The 17802-nt window shown below is 50.1% G+C and overlaps 1 protein-coding gene and 1 long non-coding RNA gene across 3 annotated transcripts in view; one reads left to right on the top strand and one right to left on the bottom strand.

Moving 5' to 3' along the window:
* Positions 1-369: 369 nt before the first annotated feature.
* LOC139364362 (uncharacterized) lies at positions 370-17309 on the bottom strand. Its single transcript, XR_011626070.1, has 3 exons — positions 17120-17309; positions 10178-10306; positions 370-578 (listed from the first exon to the last, which is right to left on the bottom strand). It is a non-coding gene; the product is annotated as an uncharacterized lncRNA (long non-coding RNA).
* LOC105479403 (synemin) overlaps positions 16509-17802 on the top strand; it is a 30812-nt gene continuing 29518 nt past the window's right edge. Inside the window, exon 1 of one of the 2 annotated variants that reach the window (XM_011737334.3) lies at positions 16509-17441. In XM_011737334.3, the coding sequence (XP_011735636.2) occupies positions 16632-17441 (810 nt within the window). In that variant the 5' untranslated portion in view covers positions 16509-16631. The remainder of the gene's footprint in view (positions 17442-17802) is intronic. The other variant, XM_011737335.3, reaches the window with a different exon arrangement.

The following is a 17802-nucleotide window of genomic DNA, read 5'->3' as shown; positions in this document are numbered from 1 at the left end:
TTCAGTCACCACTGAGGAATTGCAAATGTTGCAAAAGTGAAACTCATTTGCATTCTTCCAGTCACCTAATTCATCTGGATTTCCGCCTTCATTTGTTAAATAAAGGATTCAGTGAAGCAAAATCAACAAGGCTTTGGGAACTCTTATAAAAACAAATAAAATAAATATTGTGATTCCACAGTATGTTTTGACATATTTTATATTATCTCTTTATGATTCTGGCTGGGGGCAGGAGGGGAAAGATTGACAATTGCTGTAAATCAGGCTTTTCCCGAATGCAATAGCTGTATTTCAGGGTCTTTAGGCTTATAAAATTTTAGAGCCAGAAACAATTTGTATGAGTTGTCTATTGCTGTGTAACAAAGTACCTCAAATCAGCAAATATTGATTATCTCACAGTTTCTGAGGGTCTGGAATGCAGGAGTGGCTTAGCTGGGTTGTCTGGGCTCTGATTCTTGCATGGAGCTGCAGTCAAGTTGTGGGCCAGGGCTGCAGTTGTCTCAAGGATTGGCTGGGGCTGATGAATCCACTTCCAAGCTCACTCGTATGGTTGCTGGCAGCTCTTGGTTCCTCACAGGCTGTGGGCCAAGGCTTCAGTTACTTGTTGGCTACATCTCCAAAGGGGTGCCCATCACATGGCATCTAACTTCTCCCAGAGTGAGGGATCCAAAGTAGAGAGAGAATGACCAAGAAGGAAGCCATAGTACCTTTGTGTGTGTGTGTGTTTTTTTGTTTGTTTGTTTTTTTTTTGTGAGATGCAGTCTCGCTCTGTCACCCAGGCTGGAGTGCAGTGGTGCAATCTCGGCTCACTGCAACCTCTGCCTCCCAGGTTCAAGCGATTCTCCTGCCTCAGCCTCAAGAGTAGCTGTGATTACAGGTGTGCGCCACCACGCCCGGCTAATTTTTGTATTTTTAGCAGAGATGGGATTTCACCATGTTGGTCAGGCTGATCTCAAACTCTTGATCTGCCCACCTCGGCCCCCCAAAGTGCTGGGATTACAGGCGTGAGCCACCGTGCCTGGCCCATAGTACCTTTTATAATCTATTATCAGAAGTGACATACCGAACACCCTAGGTACAAAGACGAAGTAACGACAGGAGATGGGGATCACTGGGCACTGTCTTGGAGGATGGCTACCCCAGAATCTTAGAAATAATGGAGTCCTGTTCCCTTAATGACAGCTAAGGAAGCTAAGGTCCGAGAGTTATAACCTCTGAGTGAGTTGGCCAACATCACACCAGAGGTTAATCACCAAACCAGAACTTGAACCCAGACTTTCCATATTTTAAAACATTGCAATTTAGCAGCTACATATTTTCCTCATTCAGTGCTTACCAAAAACAAGAACTGGACTAGGCAGCATGGATATTCCAGGATAAAGAATACAATCATGGTCCCTGACCATAATAAGGTCACAGGAGTGGTGTGGAGTGGGATATACTGAATGAGATTACCCAGTAGAATGGAGCACACTTCATCAGAAAGCTACAACTAAAGACCCTTGACAGTTCAAAGGCAGGCCTGATTTCCACCGGCACCCTCAGGGCAAGCTTTGTGGAGGTGTTAACATCTGAGTTGGGCCTTGAAGTATAGATGGATTTAGGCAGATGGGGATGAATGGGGTGGGGCTAGGCTGAGAGTTCACGATTCCACCCTGATGTCTCCAAATCTAACTTTGTGAGCTTCACTATGGCAGCATTAATCAAAGGCTCCAGCTCTGAGTTACCCTTTTGGCTGCTGATGACTAAACTTTGGGGCTATCTGGAAGGAGGGTCTTGGTAGCTCTTGTAAGAGCTTCAGTTGCCTTGGCTGTCACTGACATTTTTACTGATGATGCTGACACTTTGTGATCGAGAAATTGAAACCAGCTTCCTGACCATAGCTATCGATGTCATCCAGACAATCCCCCAATACAGTAGAAAAACAATTTCAAGTAGTTTGTGAGTCCATAAATTATCCTTGCCTACTGATTTAGCTGCTTGTGAGTTGATGTAGGAAATTTACTATTGAGGAGGTGGTAAGAGGTTAGAAAGGGTGGGCTTGAGTTGAGGGCAGCATTTCCCCAACCACAGGCCAGGAACCTTCAGGAAGGTGGGAGTGGAGGTGTGGCCAGTGGAGGTCCATTACAGAATGTGTTCAATCAGACTCATTATCCACCACAGTTAGAAAACCCACAGGTGGCCTGGGTGTGGTGGCTCATACCTATAATCTCAGTACTTTGGGAGGCTGAGGTGGGCGGATCACCTGAGGTCAGGAGTTCCAGACCAGCCTGGCCAACATGGTGAAACCCTGTCTCTACTAATCACACAAAAATGGGCCGGGCCTGGTGGCAGGTGCCTGTAATCCCAGACACTTAGGAGGCTGAGGCAAGATAATTGCTTGAACCTGGTAGGTGGAGGTTGCAGTGAGCCAAGATCACGCCACTGCACTCCAGGCTGGGCTGGGTGACAGGGTGAGATCTGTCTTAAAAACAAAGAAAAGAAAACCCACAAGTGTTGATGAATGCCAGGCTAATGTAACTGATCAATGTGTAGATGACAACATTTGAATGAAAGGTTTTAAAATTATAAAGCAAGATCCATTAATGAGTCATGATATTAAATTTGTGGCACCAATGCAGCATCAAAAAGGAGATTAAAACATTGGAGGGATAAGAAATGCTTTGTAGAACTTTTGTTTCAGTTACTTGCATGTGTGTGCAATGAAAAATATATTTCCTTTTGATGTGGTCACTGACAAAACAGTTTCTATTTTATCTACTTTATTTTTTTTTTAATATTTTATTTTTGGAAACAGGGTCTTACTTATCACCCAGACTGGAGTGCAGTGGTGATCACAGCTCACTGCATCTTCAAACTCCTGGGCTCAACTGATCCTCCTGCCTCAGCCTTCTGAGTAGCTGGGACTACAGGCACATCACCATGCCCAGCCAAGTTTGTTATGTTTAGTAGAGATGAGGCCTCACTACGTTGCCCAGGCTGGTCTTGAACTCCTGGCCTCAAGTGATCCTCCTGTCTCAGCCTCCCAAAGTACTTCAAAGTACTTTAGAAACATAAAACTAACATTTTAAATGATATCGTAGAGAGCACTTCTTGGGATAAATGTCTTTTTTTTTTTCTTTTGAGATAGAATCTCGCTCTGTCACCCAGTCTGGAGTGCAGTGGTGCCATCTCAGCTCACTATAACCTCCGTCTCCTGGGTTCAAGTGATTCTTCTGTCTTAGCCTCCCAAGTAGCTGGGGATTACAGGTGCACGCCACCATGCCTGGCTAATTTCTGTATTTAGTAGAGATGGGGTTTCACCATGTTGGCCAGGCTGGTCTCGAACTCCGGACCTCAGGTGATCTACCTGCCTTGGCCTCCCAAGGAGCTGAGATTACAGCCGTGAGTCACCCTGCCCCGCTGGGATAAATGTCTCTTTAAAAAAATCAACTTTATTGTAGCACACTTACTAAAATTTACTAATTTTAAGTGTCCAGTTTAAGGAACTAGATATGTATAGTTGTGTTACCACCGCCCAAGTCAAGATGTGGAAGAGTTCTGTTTTACCAAGAAGATTCCTGTTCCCCTTCTCAGTCAGTCTCCTTCCATCACCCAGCCTGTCGTGTAGAGCAAGGGGGCCAAGGTATCTAAGGCAGAAGCACAAGGAGGGGTAAGTTGATCAATATGTGTTGAGGATCCACAGCACGTAGGGCTTTGTAGGTCAGAGGATGTCCAGGGTTTTGGGTTTACTCTAAATGAGGTGGGGAGGCATGGGAGGGTTTTGAGCAAAGGAGTGATCTGATTTAGGTTTTGAAAAGAGTATGGAGAAACTACTTTATATATACACAAGGGGTGAACAAATAAGAAACTATACTATAGGTAATGAGAGCCAGGCTTCTTACTGCTAGAGAAAGAAATTACAAATGAGAAATAAGGGAAGGGGAGGCTAGAATGATCCTTGTGGATGGGAGCTGGAGGCATCAGTATGAACCTGTGTGAGGACAGCCAGCTAGATACATAGAGAAATAAATATGGACATGCCTGTAGACATTGGTTACACGTGTGCGTGTGTGTGTATGTGTGTATGTATGTGTGTTGCCATCTTAACAATAGTAAATCTTCTTTTTTTTTTTTTTTTTTGAGACGGAGTCTCGCTCTGTCGCCCAGGCTGGAGTGCAGTGGCCGGATCTCAGCTCACTGCAAGCTCCGCCTCCCGGGTTCACGCCATTCTCCTGCCTCAGCCTCCCGAGTAGCTGGGACTACAGGCGCCCACAACTGCGCCCGGCTAATTTTTTGTATTTTTAGTAGAGACGGGGTTTCACCGTGGTCTCGATCTCCTGACCTTGTGATCCGCCCGCCTCGGCCTCCCAAAGTGCTGGGATTACAGGCATGAGCCACCGCGCCCAGCCAACAATAGTAAATCTTCTAATCCATGAACACAGGCTGTCTTTCCATCAATTTAGGTCTATTTAAAAAGGTATCTTAAGAATGTCTGGTCATTTTCAGGGTGCAAGTCTCGAATTTCTTTTGTTAAATTTATTTCTAAGTAATTTTTTTTATATCATTATAAATGGAACTTCTTTTTTTGTTTGTTTTTTGCTTTTTTGAGATGGTGTCTTGCTCTGTTGCCCAGGCTGGAGTGCAGTGGCACCATCTCAACTCACTGCAACCTCCATCCCCAGGGTTCAGGTGATTCTCCTGCCTCAGTCTCCCTAGTAGCTGGGACTACAGGCGCCTGCCACCGCGCCCAGCTAATTTCTGGCTATTTTTTTTTTTTTTTTAGTGGAGATGAGGTTTCACTAGGTTGGCCAGTCTAGTCTCAAACTCCTGACCTCAAACGATCTGCCCACCTCAGCCTCCCAAAGTGTTGGGATTACAGGCGTGAGCCACTACAACCAGCCATGAATGGAACTTCTAAATTAAAGTTCCATTTACACAAAAAGAAAAAAAAATTAAGTGAATATTAACTGCAGTTTTGGATTGTTTATTGCTAATGGGTAGGGGAGTATTGATAGTTCCCGCATGCTGTTGAGGTGTGATTGCTAAGACTTTCACCCCTCATGAACTGGGACAAGATACAGTAGAAGTGGAGGCAGGTGAAAGGGTAAAATCCCATGAGCTCTTGAGAGGTTTGGAGGAATGGTAACTAGAAGGACTACAAAATCAAGTGACTTTTGCTAAGTGCCACTAGCTCATTAAGAGAGAAAATGTCTGTCTCAGATCTGTTGCTCAGCGATTTACAGCCAAGTGTGAGAGTCTCAAGGCCTACTTGACTGCTTTTAAAAGAACCCTCACCCCCTACAGGCAGAAGGCAGAGAGAACGGAAGAGCAGGCACAGCTTCTAATTGTGAGAGAGGTTGCGTTCTCATTCTGGGCAAGCCTCTAATGTCAAAGCCAGGGCTCTGATGGGAAAGGAGTAGGACTGTGAGACTTGGGATGGGGGTATTTGGGGAGTGCAGGTAAGAACCATGGTTCTCCAGATTCCCTTGCAGAAGTGACCCACTCCCCCTTTCAGGAATATAGGCCCCTGCTCTCCGCCACCAACTTCTACCAGAAGACTACACAGGCCACAAATGAGGCAGGGGCCTTACAAGGCAATGCTTTCCCTTTGGGGTCCACCACCACCTCTCTCCTGGCCACCAGATCTGTATCTAGGGTCAAACCTCAGCAAGCTCAGCTGGGAAGTACTGGGCCAGCTCAGGAAGGAGGGGAATTATACAAGCAAAGGTGCTACAGGACCTGATTCATGCTTGCCAGCAGGGACTGAAGCAGAAAGCCTGGGCATGGGAGGATAGGTGGTCTGCAAGGTGCTGGGTCAAGGTGGGCTTGCGGGTCAAGGCTATATAGCTGGAGTATGGGAGAGTTGTTGGTGTGGGGGCCCTGTCCTGTGACAAAGATTCACTTCCTGGCAAGGGCCTTGGGCAGCTGCTAATGTGCCGCTGGGGTAGCCCTGGGAAGCCTGGGAAAGGGAGAGTATACATTAAATGAATGAAGTAGAGACACCAGGACAGACAATGCAGGAGGGAAGGAACAAATATCAGAGAAGTGGGAGTAAGACCAGAAAACCCACCAGGCTAGCTACGTTCCTGGGGAGGCCTGGAGGATCTTCCATCTATCAAAGTGATAAGGAAGCAGCTGGTGAGGGGCACCAGCCCACTGAGAAGCTGAGTGGTATCTGTCCTCTGGAGGAGAGGGACTGACAGAAGAGAGACTGTTACAGAGCTGGCCTCTCTGGTGGGAATGAGAAGATGCAGCAGGAGCTCTCAAACTAGCATGTATTCAAATCAACTGGAGGGCTCGTCAAAACACACAGGGTTTCATCCACAGGTCTGGGCTGGGGCTAGAGAGGGTACATTTCTAAAAAGTTCCCAGGTGATGCTTCTGTTGCTCATCCAGGTACTAGACTTTGAGAGCCACTGGCTATAGGCCTAGCAGAGGGCGGATGGCAGCCCATAAGTCTCAGAAAAAAGGTGAGTATAATTACTGTAATGAGCTGCGAAGTTGGAATGGCCATGGGGGTGGGGAGTGAACTAAGGATTCTACAGACTCAGGGATCTGAGGGATCAGTGACTCAGAATGTGGTGTTCCTAGGGGAAAGATAAATGGGCTGCCGGCAGAAACATCCCCAAGTATATATATAATCAAAAACACTTCTAAGCAAAGTTATGATCCAGTTTTCTGACGCTGAGCCACCAGAACACACTGGCTGAAAGAAGGACCCAACAACCTCTATGGCAAGTGAGAGCCTTGGTCCTTCCCCAGAGCAACTGCAGCCAGTTAGAACATGAGCATTCATTTCTTTTCAGAATGGTTGGTTCCTACTATGGCGTCTAAACTGATGCTGATACCCAGGGACCCACAGCACCACCATGGCCCCCGTGTTAGAATAGGGACATATGGGGGTCATATCATCCACAGAGCCCTGGCCCAAGACACAGCAGGGTCAGAACAGCAGTCTGGGCTGCAGCCACACATCCGAGGATCACTGGCATGTTGTTGTATTTGAAGCCATGAGATTGGGTTGGAGTAGCAGCAGGTAGACAGAGAAGAGGTGAGTGGCTAAATGACTAGTGGGTGGCAATTAGGGGAGGAGCAGGCACTTGTGACAGCGTTAGGAGAAGAGAGCAACCTCCCCAAGCTCTCTGGCCTCCCCAGGCCCCAGGTCTATGAGGAAAGCGGCTGTGTCTTTCTCCTTTCTGTGTTCCCAGGGTCCAGCCCAGCACCAGGCACATAGAGGGGACTCAAAAACTGGCTTTCGAGTTACCCTTTCATGAACACCACCAACAAACTCCACGGAAAATGTGCGTCTAAGGGCAGGGAGAGCAAATATGCTGTTTTTTGAAGGCAAATTATTCTTTTTTAGTTCTTCAGTGGAAGTGAGAAGTCTTGTCCCTGCTGGGAAGATTAATCAGGGTATGTTTCTTTGTCACTTGGGGCCCTTCCCAAGTTCATCTGTAATGATTACGACATGACTTTCCAAATTAAGAGAAGGAAGTTGTACAGCTTAAATTACTGCACTTTTTTTTTGATGTGACAAATGCTATTTTTGCACTTTTTGAAAAGGCAGCCTATACCCCAACAAACACCTGCTGTGCTCCTATGAAACAGAGACAAACAAATGATCTGCCCAAAATAGCCAGAAGAGCTGTGACAGAGTGGGGACACTGTGGGCTCTGAGCAAGAGCGGCTGGATTCAGACTTTGGTGTGAGATGGAGCGTGAAGACGCTCTGTCCTGAGGCTTTTACATTCTCATCTTACTTGTTCCTTGTAGCAATCCTATGAGGGAGGGGTTATCCTCATTTTACAGGTGAGGAAACTGAGTCTGGGAGGCTCAAGGACTAGCTCGTCCCTGTCCTCCTGCTCCCTAGACTCAGCTGGTCTCAGACCCTGCTGAGCTGCCATCATCTGCATCCGTGCCCTGACTCTTCAGCCTCTCTCCCTGGCCTTCCAGAGACAGACCTCTGGCCGGTGGCTTCCATATGATTCTGGGCTCCAGGACTTCTCCCATGAAGATGACCAACACTTGCTGAGTGCGGTGTGCTAAGTCTTGTGCAACACGTTTCACACAGCGTAACAGGCAGTGTGGCAAAGTGGGTAAGGTAAGGGTTCAAATCCTGGTTGTGCCACTTTTTACTTGCATGGGCTCAGGCAAGCTGACTACTCTGTGGCTCAGCGTCCACATCATTCACCTCGAGCTGATGGTACCTGCTGCACAGGCTGCTGTGCTGATTGCGAGGTGACCCGCATGAAGAGCTCAGAACAGTGCCTGACGTGGCAAGACTATACAAGGACCAACTCTGATGGTGGGAGTCAGGAGCTTTCCTTGTGGTCCTTGCCTGACAGCATCTTCCTCACTTGGGAATGGACTAATGCTTAGCCCGCTCCAGGCTACTGACTCTGAAACTCTGTGTGTGGGGCCCAGGGATCTGCGTTTTAACAAGCTCTCCAGTGAGGCCAATGGACGTGAAAGCTTAGTCCTTCTAACACCTCTATAGGAAGGACTATTTTGTTCTCATTACTATTACATGGATAAGGAGATGGGCTCAGAGGGGCTGTCATGCCTAAGGTTATGCTGGTACTAAGTTCCAGGATGCAAAGTGAGTCAGTCCACTCTACACCACTGTGCCCGGCCCAGCCCTTCCCACCGGTGTGATGCATTTCCCTTTCCCACTGGCTTCATTTCCTACCTGGCCAAGCCTGTTGGGGGCAAGCGTGCCTCTCAGTCCGCAAGCTTAGGTAGGCAGGGAGTAACCACAGGGTGATGAAAACTTAATCCCCATCCATTAAAGGGGTTAGAGATCTGACCCCCTTCCCTAGATTGCACTAGAACTGTTGAGGACTTACACAGCGCTAAGGCACCAGGGCTGGGGGCCTACCTGATCCTCATGCCACCTATCGGTGCTGGCACCCACTAGCCTTCCAAAAGAGCCCTAGATCTTCATCCCTACAGGCAGAGGCTGGGACAGTGGGCCACTTTTGATAGTTAAGCGGCTTGATCACTGCACAAACATATCCGGATGGGGTGATTAGTGGGACTGAAATCCCACCTTGATTTCAAGGTGTCCTTGCTGAGCTATGGATGTGGGTGCAGGGCAGCCTCCACCCTGAGGCAGGGTGTCTCTTCCTTAGCACCAAGGAACCATCCACGGACCAGGTCATGCACCCAATGGGCTCATTCATCTTCCCAGAAAGGGTGACTTTTCCTAATTTGCACAAAGGAACCTTAGAGATGGATGTGGCCCTGCTGGCGTGGCCCCATGCTGTTGGAGTGGCTCCCACAGGTCTGCGGTCCTCTGCCACTTCCAGGTGGCGCTCAGGCCACTGGCCTCACTCAGGCTTGGGGAGATGGGGTGCAGGGGAGGGCATTGGGGAAGGCTATCCTGGGCCATGCTGCGGCCCTTCCTCTCAGGCCCACAACTTCCCCAAGGCTGCCTCTGGGAAGTAGGGCACAAGGGGCCCGTGGGATCGGTGCTTGGATCCCACAATATAACTGGGGTTTTGCTGTCTCCTGGGGCTCTGCCGAGGAAGGGGTGCAAGGCTCCCCTCACTACGACCCAGCGGCTGTGCTTCCATTCCACTCCATCACCCCTCCTTCAATATTTTCTTGCCTCTGCGGAAACCCAAGGCTACTCAGCCTTCCTTCAGGATTTTCTCCCCATCTTCAGTCCAGCTAGAAGTCCTACCCGACTTCCTAAAATCTTGGATTTTGGAGACCACAGTCACGCCTTTTCTTTTCGTCTAGGGTATAGGCCTCCCCTCAGGCAGTGAGCAGAAGGAATGAGCTGGAGTAGGGGGACAGGGAAGGGGAGATCTATTAATCGTCCCATCCCACAATAATTGCACATGCCTGGGAGCCCCGTGGAGCGCAGGCCACACTGTGCCGGGCCCTCCGAGTAGGGAAAGACTAGCTATTCCCACTTCCCCAGCCCTGCGCAGGGGCTGATGGAAAAGGCTTTAGCCCCCGGCGCGCGTAGCCTCATGGTTCTTGGACTTTACTAAAATTCTGGCCGCGGAGCCGCGCTGCTTCGGATCCACCGCGCCGCTCAAGCGAAGGCTCAGGGGGTCCCCCGCCCGAGGCGGCCCCGGAGCCGCCCCTCTGGTCTCCATGCCGGAGCACCGCCCACCCTCCCTCCTTGAGAGGCGCTACCCCAGCGGTCGGGTGTTTTCACCCCCGACCGACCGCAAGCTTCCTACAGTTCCTCCACCCACCGCAGAAAGCGGGCGCAGATGTTACTCTCTTTTCTCCAATTCCGCTACATCCCTGAGTTCGGTTTTCACTGCAAACGACGCTGCCTGGAGTTGATGGTCCCTAAGGTGTTCAGCCTGCGAAAGAGGGCAGGCTGTGGTTTAAAAAAAAAAATGCACTAGAGCCTTACCGAGTCCTAAGCAATTTGTTTTGTATTAGGTCAATTTTAGAAAACAAATTTACAGGTCATTTTTTCATTCAAATAAAAATTGTTTTACTGAATCCCACGATCTATCTATCTAGATATCGCCCGTAGATACAGATATTTCATATATATATATCTCTCTCTCTCTAAGCTGGAAGAGTATATATAACACATAATTATATATTAATATAATTAATATAATTATTAATAATATATAATAATACACTATATAATATATTAATATATTATATAATATATATAATATATAACAATATATTATATAATATGTAATATAACAATATAATATATAATATATAATAATGTATTATATAATATATAGTATATAATATATAATAATGTATTATATAATATATAGTATATAATATATAATATACGGCCGGGCGCGGTGGCTCAAGCCTGTAATCCCAGCACTTTGGGAGGCCGAGGCGGGTGGATCACGAGGTCAGGAGATCGAGACTATCCTGGCTAACACGGTGAAACCCCGTCTCTACTAAAAATACAAAAAAATTAGCCGGGCGTGGTAGCGGGCGCCTGTAGTCCCAGCTACTTGGGAGGCTGAGTCGGGAGAATGGCGTGAACCCAGGGGGCGGAGCTTGCAGTGAGCCGAGATCGCGCCACTGCACTCCAGCCTGGGAGACACAGCGAGACTCCGTCTCAAAAAAAAAAAAATATATATATATATATATATATATATATAAAATATACATAAATATATATAATTGCTTAGGACTCGGTAAGGCTCTAGTGCATTTTTTTTTTTTAAACCACAGCCTGCCCTCTTTCGCAGGCTGAACACCTTAGGGACCATCAACTCCAGGCAGCGTCGTTTGCAGTGAAAACCGAACTCAGGGATGTAGCGGAATTGGAGAAAAGAGAGTAACATCTGCGCCCGCTTTCTGCGGTGGGTGGAGGAACTGTAGGAAGCTTGCGGTCGGTCGGGGGTGAAAACACCCGACCGCTGGGGTAGCGCCTCTCAAGGAGGGAGGGTGGGCGGTGCTCCGGCATGGAGACCAGAGGGGCGGCTCCGGGGCCGCCTCGGGCGGGGGACCCCCTGAGCCTTCGCTTGAGCGGCGCGGTGGATCCGAAGCAGCGCGGCTCCGCGGCCAGAATTTTAGCAAAGTCCAAGAACCATGAGGCTACGCGCGCCGGGGGCTAAAGCCTTTTCCATCAGCCCCTGCGCAGGGCTGGGGAAGTGGGAATAGCTAGTCTTTCCCTACTCGGAGGGCCCGGCACAGTGTGGCCTGCGCTCCACGGGGCTCCCAGGCATGTGCAATTATTGTGGGATGGGACGATTAATAGATCTCCCCTTCCCTGTCCCCCTACTCCAGCTCATTCCTTCTGCTCACTGCCTGAGGGGAGGCCTATACCCTAGACGAAAAGAAAAGGCGTGACTGTGGTCTCCAAAATCCAAGATTTTAGGAAGTCGGGTAGGACTTCTAGCTGGACTGAAGATGGGGAGAAAATCCTGAAGGAAGGCTGAGTAGCCTTGGGTTTCCGCAGAGGCAAGAAAATATTGAAGGAGGGGTGATGGAGTGGAATGGAAGCACAGCCGCTGGGTCGTAGTGAGGGGAGCCTTGCACCCCTTCCTCGGCAGAGCCCCAGGAGACAGCAAAACCCCAGTTATATTGTGGGATCCAAGCACCGATCCCACGGGCCCCTTGTGCCCTACTTCCCAGAGGCAGCCTTGGGGAAGTTGTGGGCCTGAGAGGAAGGGCCGCAGCATGGCCCAGGATAGCCTTCCCCAATGCCCTCCCCTGCACCCCATCTCCCCAAGCCTGAGTGAGGCCAGTGGCCTGAGCGCCACCTGGAAGTGGCAGAGGACCGCAGACCTGTGGGAGCCACTCCAACAGCATGGGGCCACGCCAGCAGGGCCACATCCATCTCTAAGGTTCCTTTGTGCAAATTAGGAAAAGTCACCCTTTCTGGGAAGATGAATGAGCCCATTGGGTGCATGACCTGGTCCGTGGATGGTTCCTTGGTGCTAAGGAAGAGACACCCTGCCTCAGGGTGGAGGCTGCCCTGCACCCACATCCATAGCTCAGCAAGGACACCTTGAAATCAAGGTGGGATTTCAGTCCCACTAATCACCCCATCCGGATATGTTTGTGCAGTGATCAAGCCGCTTAACTATCCAAAGTGGTCCACTGTCCCAGCCTCTGCCTGTAGGGATGAAGATCTAGGGCTCTCTTGGAATGCTAGTGATGCCAGCACAGATATTTATTATATATTGTATATTATATAATATATAAAATACATATTTATACATATATTTATAAATATATATTTATAAATACATATATATTTATAAATATATATTTTATATATTATATATAGAATATATAATATTTCCAGCTTAGATTACCCATCTATTGAATAGAAGAATATCAATAAGAAGTGAAGATTGCAGGACTTTTATTTTTGCCATTAAGCTATTAATAGAAATGCAAAGTTGTTAATATGTTAGCTACATGTCTCTCAAATTTTTATTACAAATAATAATAAAGTACACACTGCTCCTTAACATAAATTCCACATAGCAAATTGATTCTGGCAGAATGGTCTCATTGATTTTTGCAGAACTCTGCTGTTCCTAGTGAATTTATGGTTACAGTTGACAAATGAATGCAGCACCATGAATATTGATATTTTTGTTTACCTTAGCAAGAAAGACAAAGGTGAAATAACTGAGAAACTTCATTTATTCCTCATCATGATGTAACTTCTTTTTAAATTTTTTGTTGTATTTTTAAATTTCGTTAAGACAGGATCTCGCTCTGTTACCCAGGCTGGAGTGCAATGGCTCAATCACGGTTCACCAAAGCCTCCATCTCCTGGGCTCAAGGAGTCCTCTCACTTCAGCCTCCTGAGTAGCTGGGATTACAGGGGCATGCCACCATGCCCAGTTAATTTTTGTATTTTTTTGGAGAGAGGGGGTTTTGCCATGTTGTCCAGGCTGCTCTGGAACTCCTGAGCTCAAGTGCTCTGCATGCCTTGGCCTCCCGAAGTCTTGGTATTATGAGTGGAAGCCACCACACCCAGACATGAAGCGACTTCTTTCCTGATCTGGATACAAGTTTTGAGACACTGGACAAACATTTCCTCAAGTTTTTGTGCTATTTACAATTCAATAGCTACAGACACAACATGCCACTCAATTTAATCTGCACTATTAACAAACTCTCCACTGCTTTTAAGGGCTTAGACAATCAACAAAACATCAAATCCACAAAAACAAGTCATTGGCTGATTTCTGTGTTGTAAATACTCAGGCTACCAGCATGATGTCAGTGAATATGGAGTAGGATAGTACACATTAAATGGCATTTCTATGGTGCAGGCACACTACTTATTCATAACTTCAAGAACAGATCATAGGAAAATGCAGTGAAATATTGAGGAAGTGATACGTTTTGAATATGTTTGCTCTTTCTGTAATTGTAAGCTTCTATAATTAATTTTTAATAATGGCTGTGTTTAACAAGTGGTCCACAAAATTCTAGAAATTTAACAGTTGGCACTCACAAACCTGTGGGAGCCAACCGCAGTGCACCACTGCCAGGCTCCAGTGACTTCTGGCTTCCACAGCGGGAGGCACTGGCAAGAGAAGGGAGGCTTGGAGGAAGAACTGGGTTTTCCTCCTCCTGGGATCCATTCTGCTCCTCTTTTCCAGCGCTCTGGGCTTCTCCAGGCTCAGTCAACACCCTAGGGTGCTAACAGCTTCTTAGCTTCTTGCTCTTGCTGGTTCCTGGTGCTTCCTCATCTCATCCACCCCCATCCCATCAATCATTCCCTTCCCTTTGAGTTTGCCTCTGCTTCCTGGCCAGACCCTGCCTGCTCAAGTCTGCTCTTGTGGTCACAACTTTTAATACGTCTAGTCACTTCACCCCTCCGAGCTTCAGTGTTGTGAGGATTCAGCATGAAGCAGCAGAATATTATCCTGAAAGAGTAGCGGGGGGTAGTTCCCCCCTCTCACCTCCTGGCCCTGCTAGTTCATGGTCCCCTATAACTCCTTCCCTACCTGGGCAGCTGTATGCTGGAGCAGTCAATTCCTCGGGGACAGGATTTACAGCAGAAATGGGGGAAAAGTTTTGAGTTTCAAAGTCCAAGATCCTGAAGGGCACCAGGCAAAGAAAGACTAATGAGTCACTGCAAAGTATCCTGCTGGGACTCACCGGTCCCTGAGAAGGTTCTCCCACCCTGCAGAGCTGTCTCCTGCCCAGCCAGGGGATGTGGGACAGCAGAACCCCTGTTAGCGTGGGGAGTCAAAGAGCTGAGAACAAACAGCTGCAGCGGAGTCCGGGCAACGGTGAGAGCCGCCCTCCTGCACCCCAATGTCCCAGAGGGGCCCAGGACTGGCAGGGTCTCCACATAGGTTTTAGTGATGACACCACAGCAGGTCTGTTTTTTGACAAGCAAAGGCCAGGTGTCAGTGTGCACCTGGGGGAATGGGAGAAGGATGGACAATGATGGGGTGATGGGGGTCCAAATCCCCGTCCCACACCAAGGTGAATAAACCCAAGCACTGAATAAACTCACTCTCCACCCCCACTTAGTTTTAGCAGAAAAGCACAGGGAATTATTCATTGAAAGATATTAATTTCTACCACTTACAGAATAGGATCTCGAACATAGGGTCTCTAGAAAAAGAAAGGCCCACTTTCTGCCTTGCTTGTGATTGGAGGCTCATGCCTGTGACAAGGAGAGCACTAGAAGCTTTCTCAGAGGCCCTGGACCAGCTTGCTGAGTAGTCCACCTTTCCATGCCATCTGTAAAATACACTAACCGCTGGCCCTGCCATGAGGAGCTCTCTGGCCAGTGGATGACCGTCCAGGTCTCCCCCTGGGCACTTGTGTCACCACCAGTCCAACGGTACCCCAACCAAGGGTCAGCTGGTTTGTCCCTGTGAGCCTCAATGACACTTCTACTGAGAATTGTCATTCATAAATAACTGCCATGAAAACTAATGAAATTCAAGTGTACAAAAAAGAGCTGTGGTTTCTATGGCAATTAAATTGAATACTTTCTTAGGGAAATGTTGGAAAGAAACAGCTGTCACATTGGGGTGTGTGTGAGAGCTGTAAAAGTTCAGGGAGATGTTAGATGTCTAGAAAGTTCTGTACTTGGAGCACTTCATGGCTATCGCCTGTAATCCCAGGACTTTGGGAGGCCGAGGCGGGCAGATCACCTTAGATCGAGAGTTTGAGACCAGCCTGACCAACATGGAGAAAAAAAAAATTAGCCGGGCGTGGTGGTACCGGTCTGTAATCCCGGTAACTCGGGAGGCTGAGGCAGGATAATCATTTGAACCCGGGAGGTGGAGGATGCGGTGAGCCGAGATCGCTCCATTGCACTCCAGCCTGGGCAACAAGAGCGAAGTTCTGTCTCAAAAAAAAAAAAAAAAAAAAAAAAAAAAAAAGATTAATGCGCATGTATGCGCCATATAGATATATATGAGATGGCATCTCACTCTGTTGCCCAGGCTGGAGTGCAGTGGCACGATCAGGCTCACTGCAGCTTTGAACTCCTGGGTTCAAGTGATCCTCCCACTTCAGTCTCCCAAGTAGCGCGTGTGACCACGCCAGGTTATTATTATTATTATTTTTGGTAGAGACAGCGTCTCTCTATGTTGCTCAGGCTGGTCTCGAACTCCTGGGCTCAAGCGATCCTCCCACCGTGGCTTCCCAAAGTGCTGGGATTACAGGCGTGAGCCACCGCGCCCGATCCATATAATTTTTTTTAAAATAGAAAACCCCCCAATCTCCAGAGCCTCGGGTAAGAAGTCTCTCGTAAATGGCCAGCACCACAGCAACTCAATAGGCTTCTATTTCCATCCACGAACGCCAGGACACTCGTAAGCTGCGGGCACGCGTGACGAGACAGCAGCAGGGCGCCTTCTCCCGCGTCCCTTCGCTGAGCCCGGCCTGGCTAGCCCGCCACCCCGCCCGCTGTTACCCGACTCCCCGCCCGGACCACCGTCGGCCGCCAAGGTGCTGCAGGGGGCGCTGTCCGGCTGCAGGGGCAGCGCTGAGCCGCGCTCTGATTGGCTGGAGGCCGCGGCCCTCGCCCAGTTCGCCCGCCCCGTCCGCTAAGTGCCCGGGATCTCCAGCTCGCGTCCCAGTCTGCGGGCCTCCGGGGCAGCGGCGAGGCCGGAGCGTCGTGGCGGAGGGGACAAGACCAGGACAAGACCAGGGCAGGAGGGAGCCGGCCAGCCGCGAAAGCCCCGCACGCCCGGCAAGATGCTGTCCTGGCGGCTGCAGACGGGACCCGAGAAGGCCGAGCTGCAGGAGCTCAACGCCCGGCTCTATGACTACGTGTGCCGGGTGCGGGAGCTGGAGCGCGAAAACCTGCTCCTGGAGGAGGAGCTGCGCGGCCGGCGCGGGCGAGAGGGCCTGTGGGCCGAGGGGCAGGCCCGCTGCGCCGAGGAGGCGCGCAGCTTGCGGCAGCAGTTGGACGAACTGAGCTGGGCCACTGCGCTGGCGGAGGGAGAGCGGGACGCTCTGCGGCGCGAATTGCGGGAGCTGCAGCGCCTGGATGCGGAGGAGCGCGCCGCCCGCGGCCGCCTGGACGCCGAGCTGGGTGCGCAGCAGCGCGAGCTGCAGGAGGCGCTGGGCACGCGCGCCGCCCTCGAGGCGCTGCTGGGCCGGCTGCAGGCCGAGCGCCGCGGCCTGGACGCGGCCCACGAACGCGACGTGCGGGAGCTGCGCGCCCGCGCCGCCAACCTGACCATGCACTTCCGCGCCCGGGCCACCGGCCCCGCCGCGCCCCCGCCGCGCCTGCGGGAGGTGCACGACAGTTACGCGCTGCTGGTGGCCGAGTCGTGGCGAGAGACCGTGCAGCTGTACGAGGACGAGGTGCGCGAGCTGGAGGAGGCGCTGCGGCGCGGCGAGGAGAGCAGACTCCAGGCGGAGGAGGAGACGCGGCTGTGCGCGCAGGAGGCCGAGGGGCTGCAGCGCGAGGTGCTCGGGTTGGAGCAGCTGCGCGCGCGGCTGGAGGAAGAGCTGCTGCGGATGCGCGAGGAGTACGGGTTGCAGGTCCAGGAGCGGCAGGTCTGTGCACGGGGACTGCGCGCTGACCCCATACCCCCTGCCGCCGCCCCAGCACCCTGCCCTTGACGGGGTGGGGCAGCGGCCCCTTCACCAGGGGCGCGGCGTCGCGGATCTGTAGGGCCCGCCCAGAGGATGCCCGAATGGCCTGGGGACCCGGACTCGGTCCGCTGGTCCATCGACTCAGCGGGCGAGCGCCGGGCGGCAGTTGCCAGCGGATAGTCCCGTCCCCGTCATGGAGTTAGGTGGCAGCTGCTCTAACTTTTGACGCGCGTAACTGGGCGCATCCTGATAGGCGACCCTGTTAGCTTTAGGTTTTCCTTCCTTTTCCCATGCTTCGTAGACCCAGTAGATCCAAATATAA

This window comes from Macaca nemestrina, chromosome 7, assembly GCF_043159975.1.
Source record: "Macaca nemestrina isolate mMacNem1 chromosome 7, mMacNem.hap1, whole genome shotgun sequence".
Taxonomy (NCBI): Eukaryota; Metazoa; Chordata; class Mammalia; order Primates; family Cercopithecidae; genus Macaca; species Macaca nemestrina.
The sequence above is the reverse complement of the archived record's forward strand: the minus strand, read 5'-3'. Positions and strand labels throughout refer to the sequence as shown.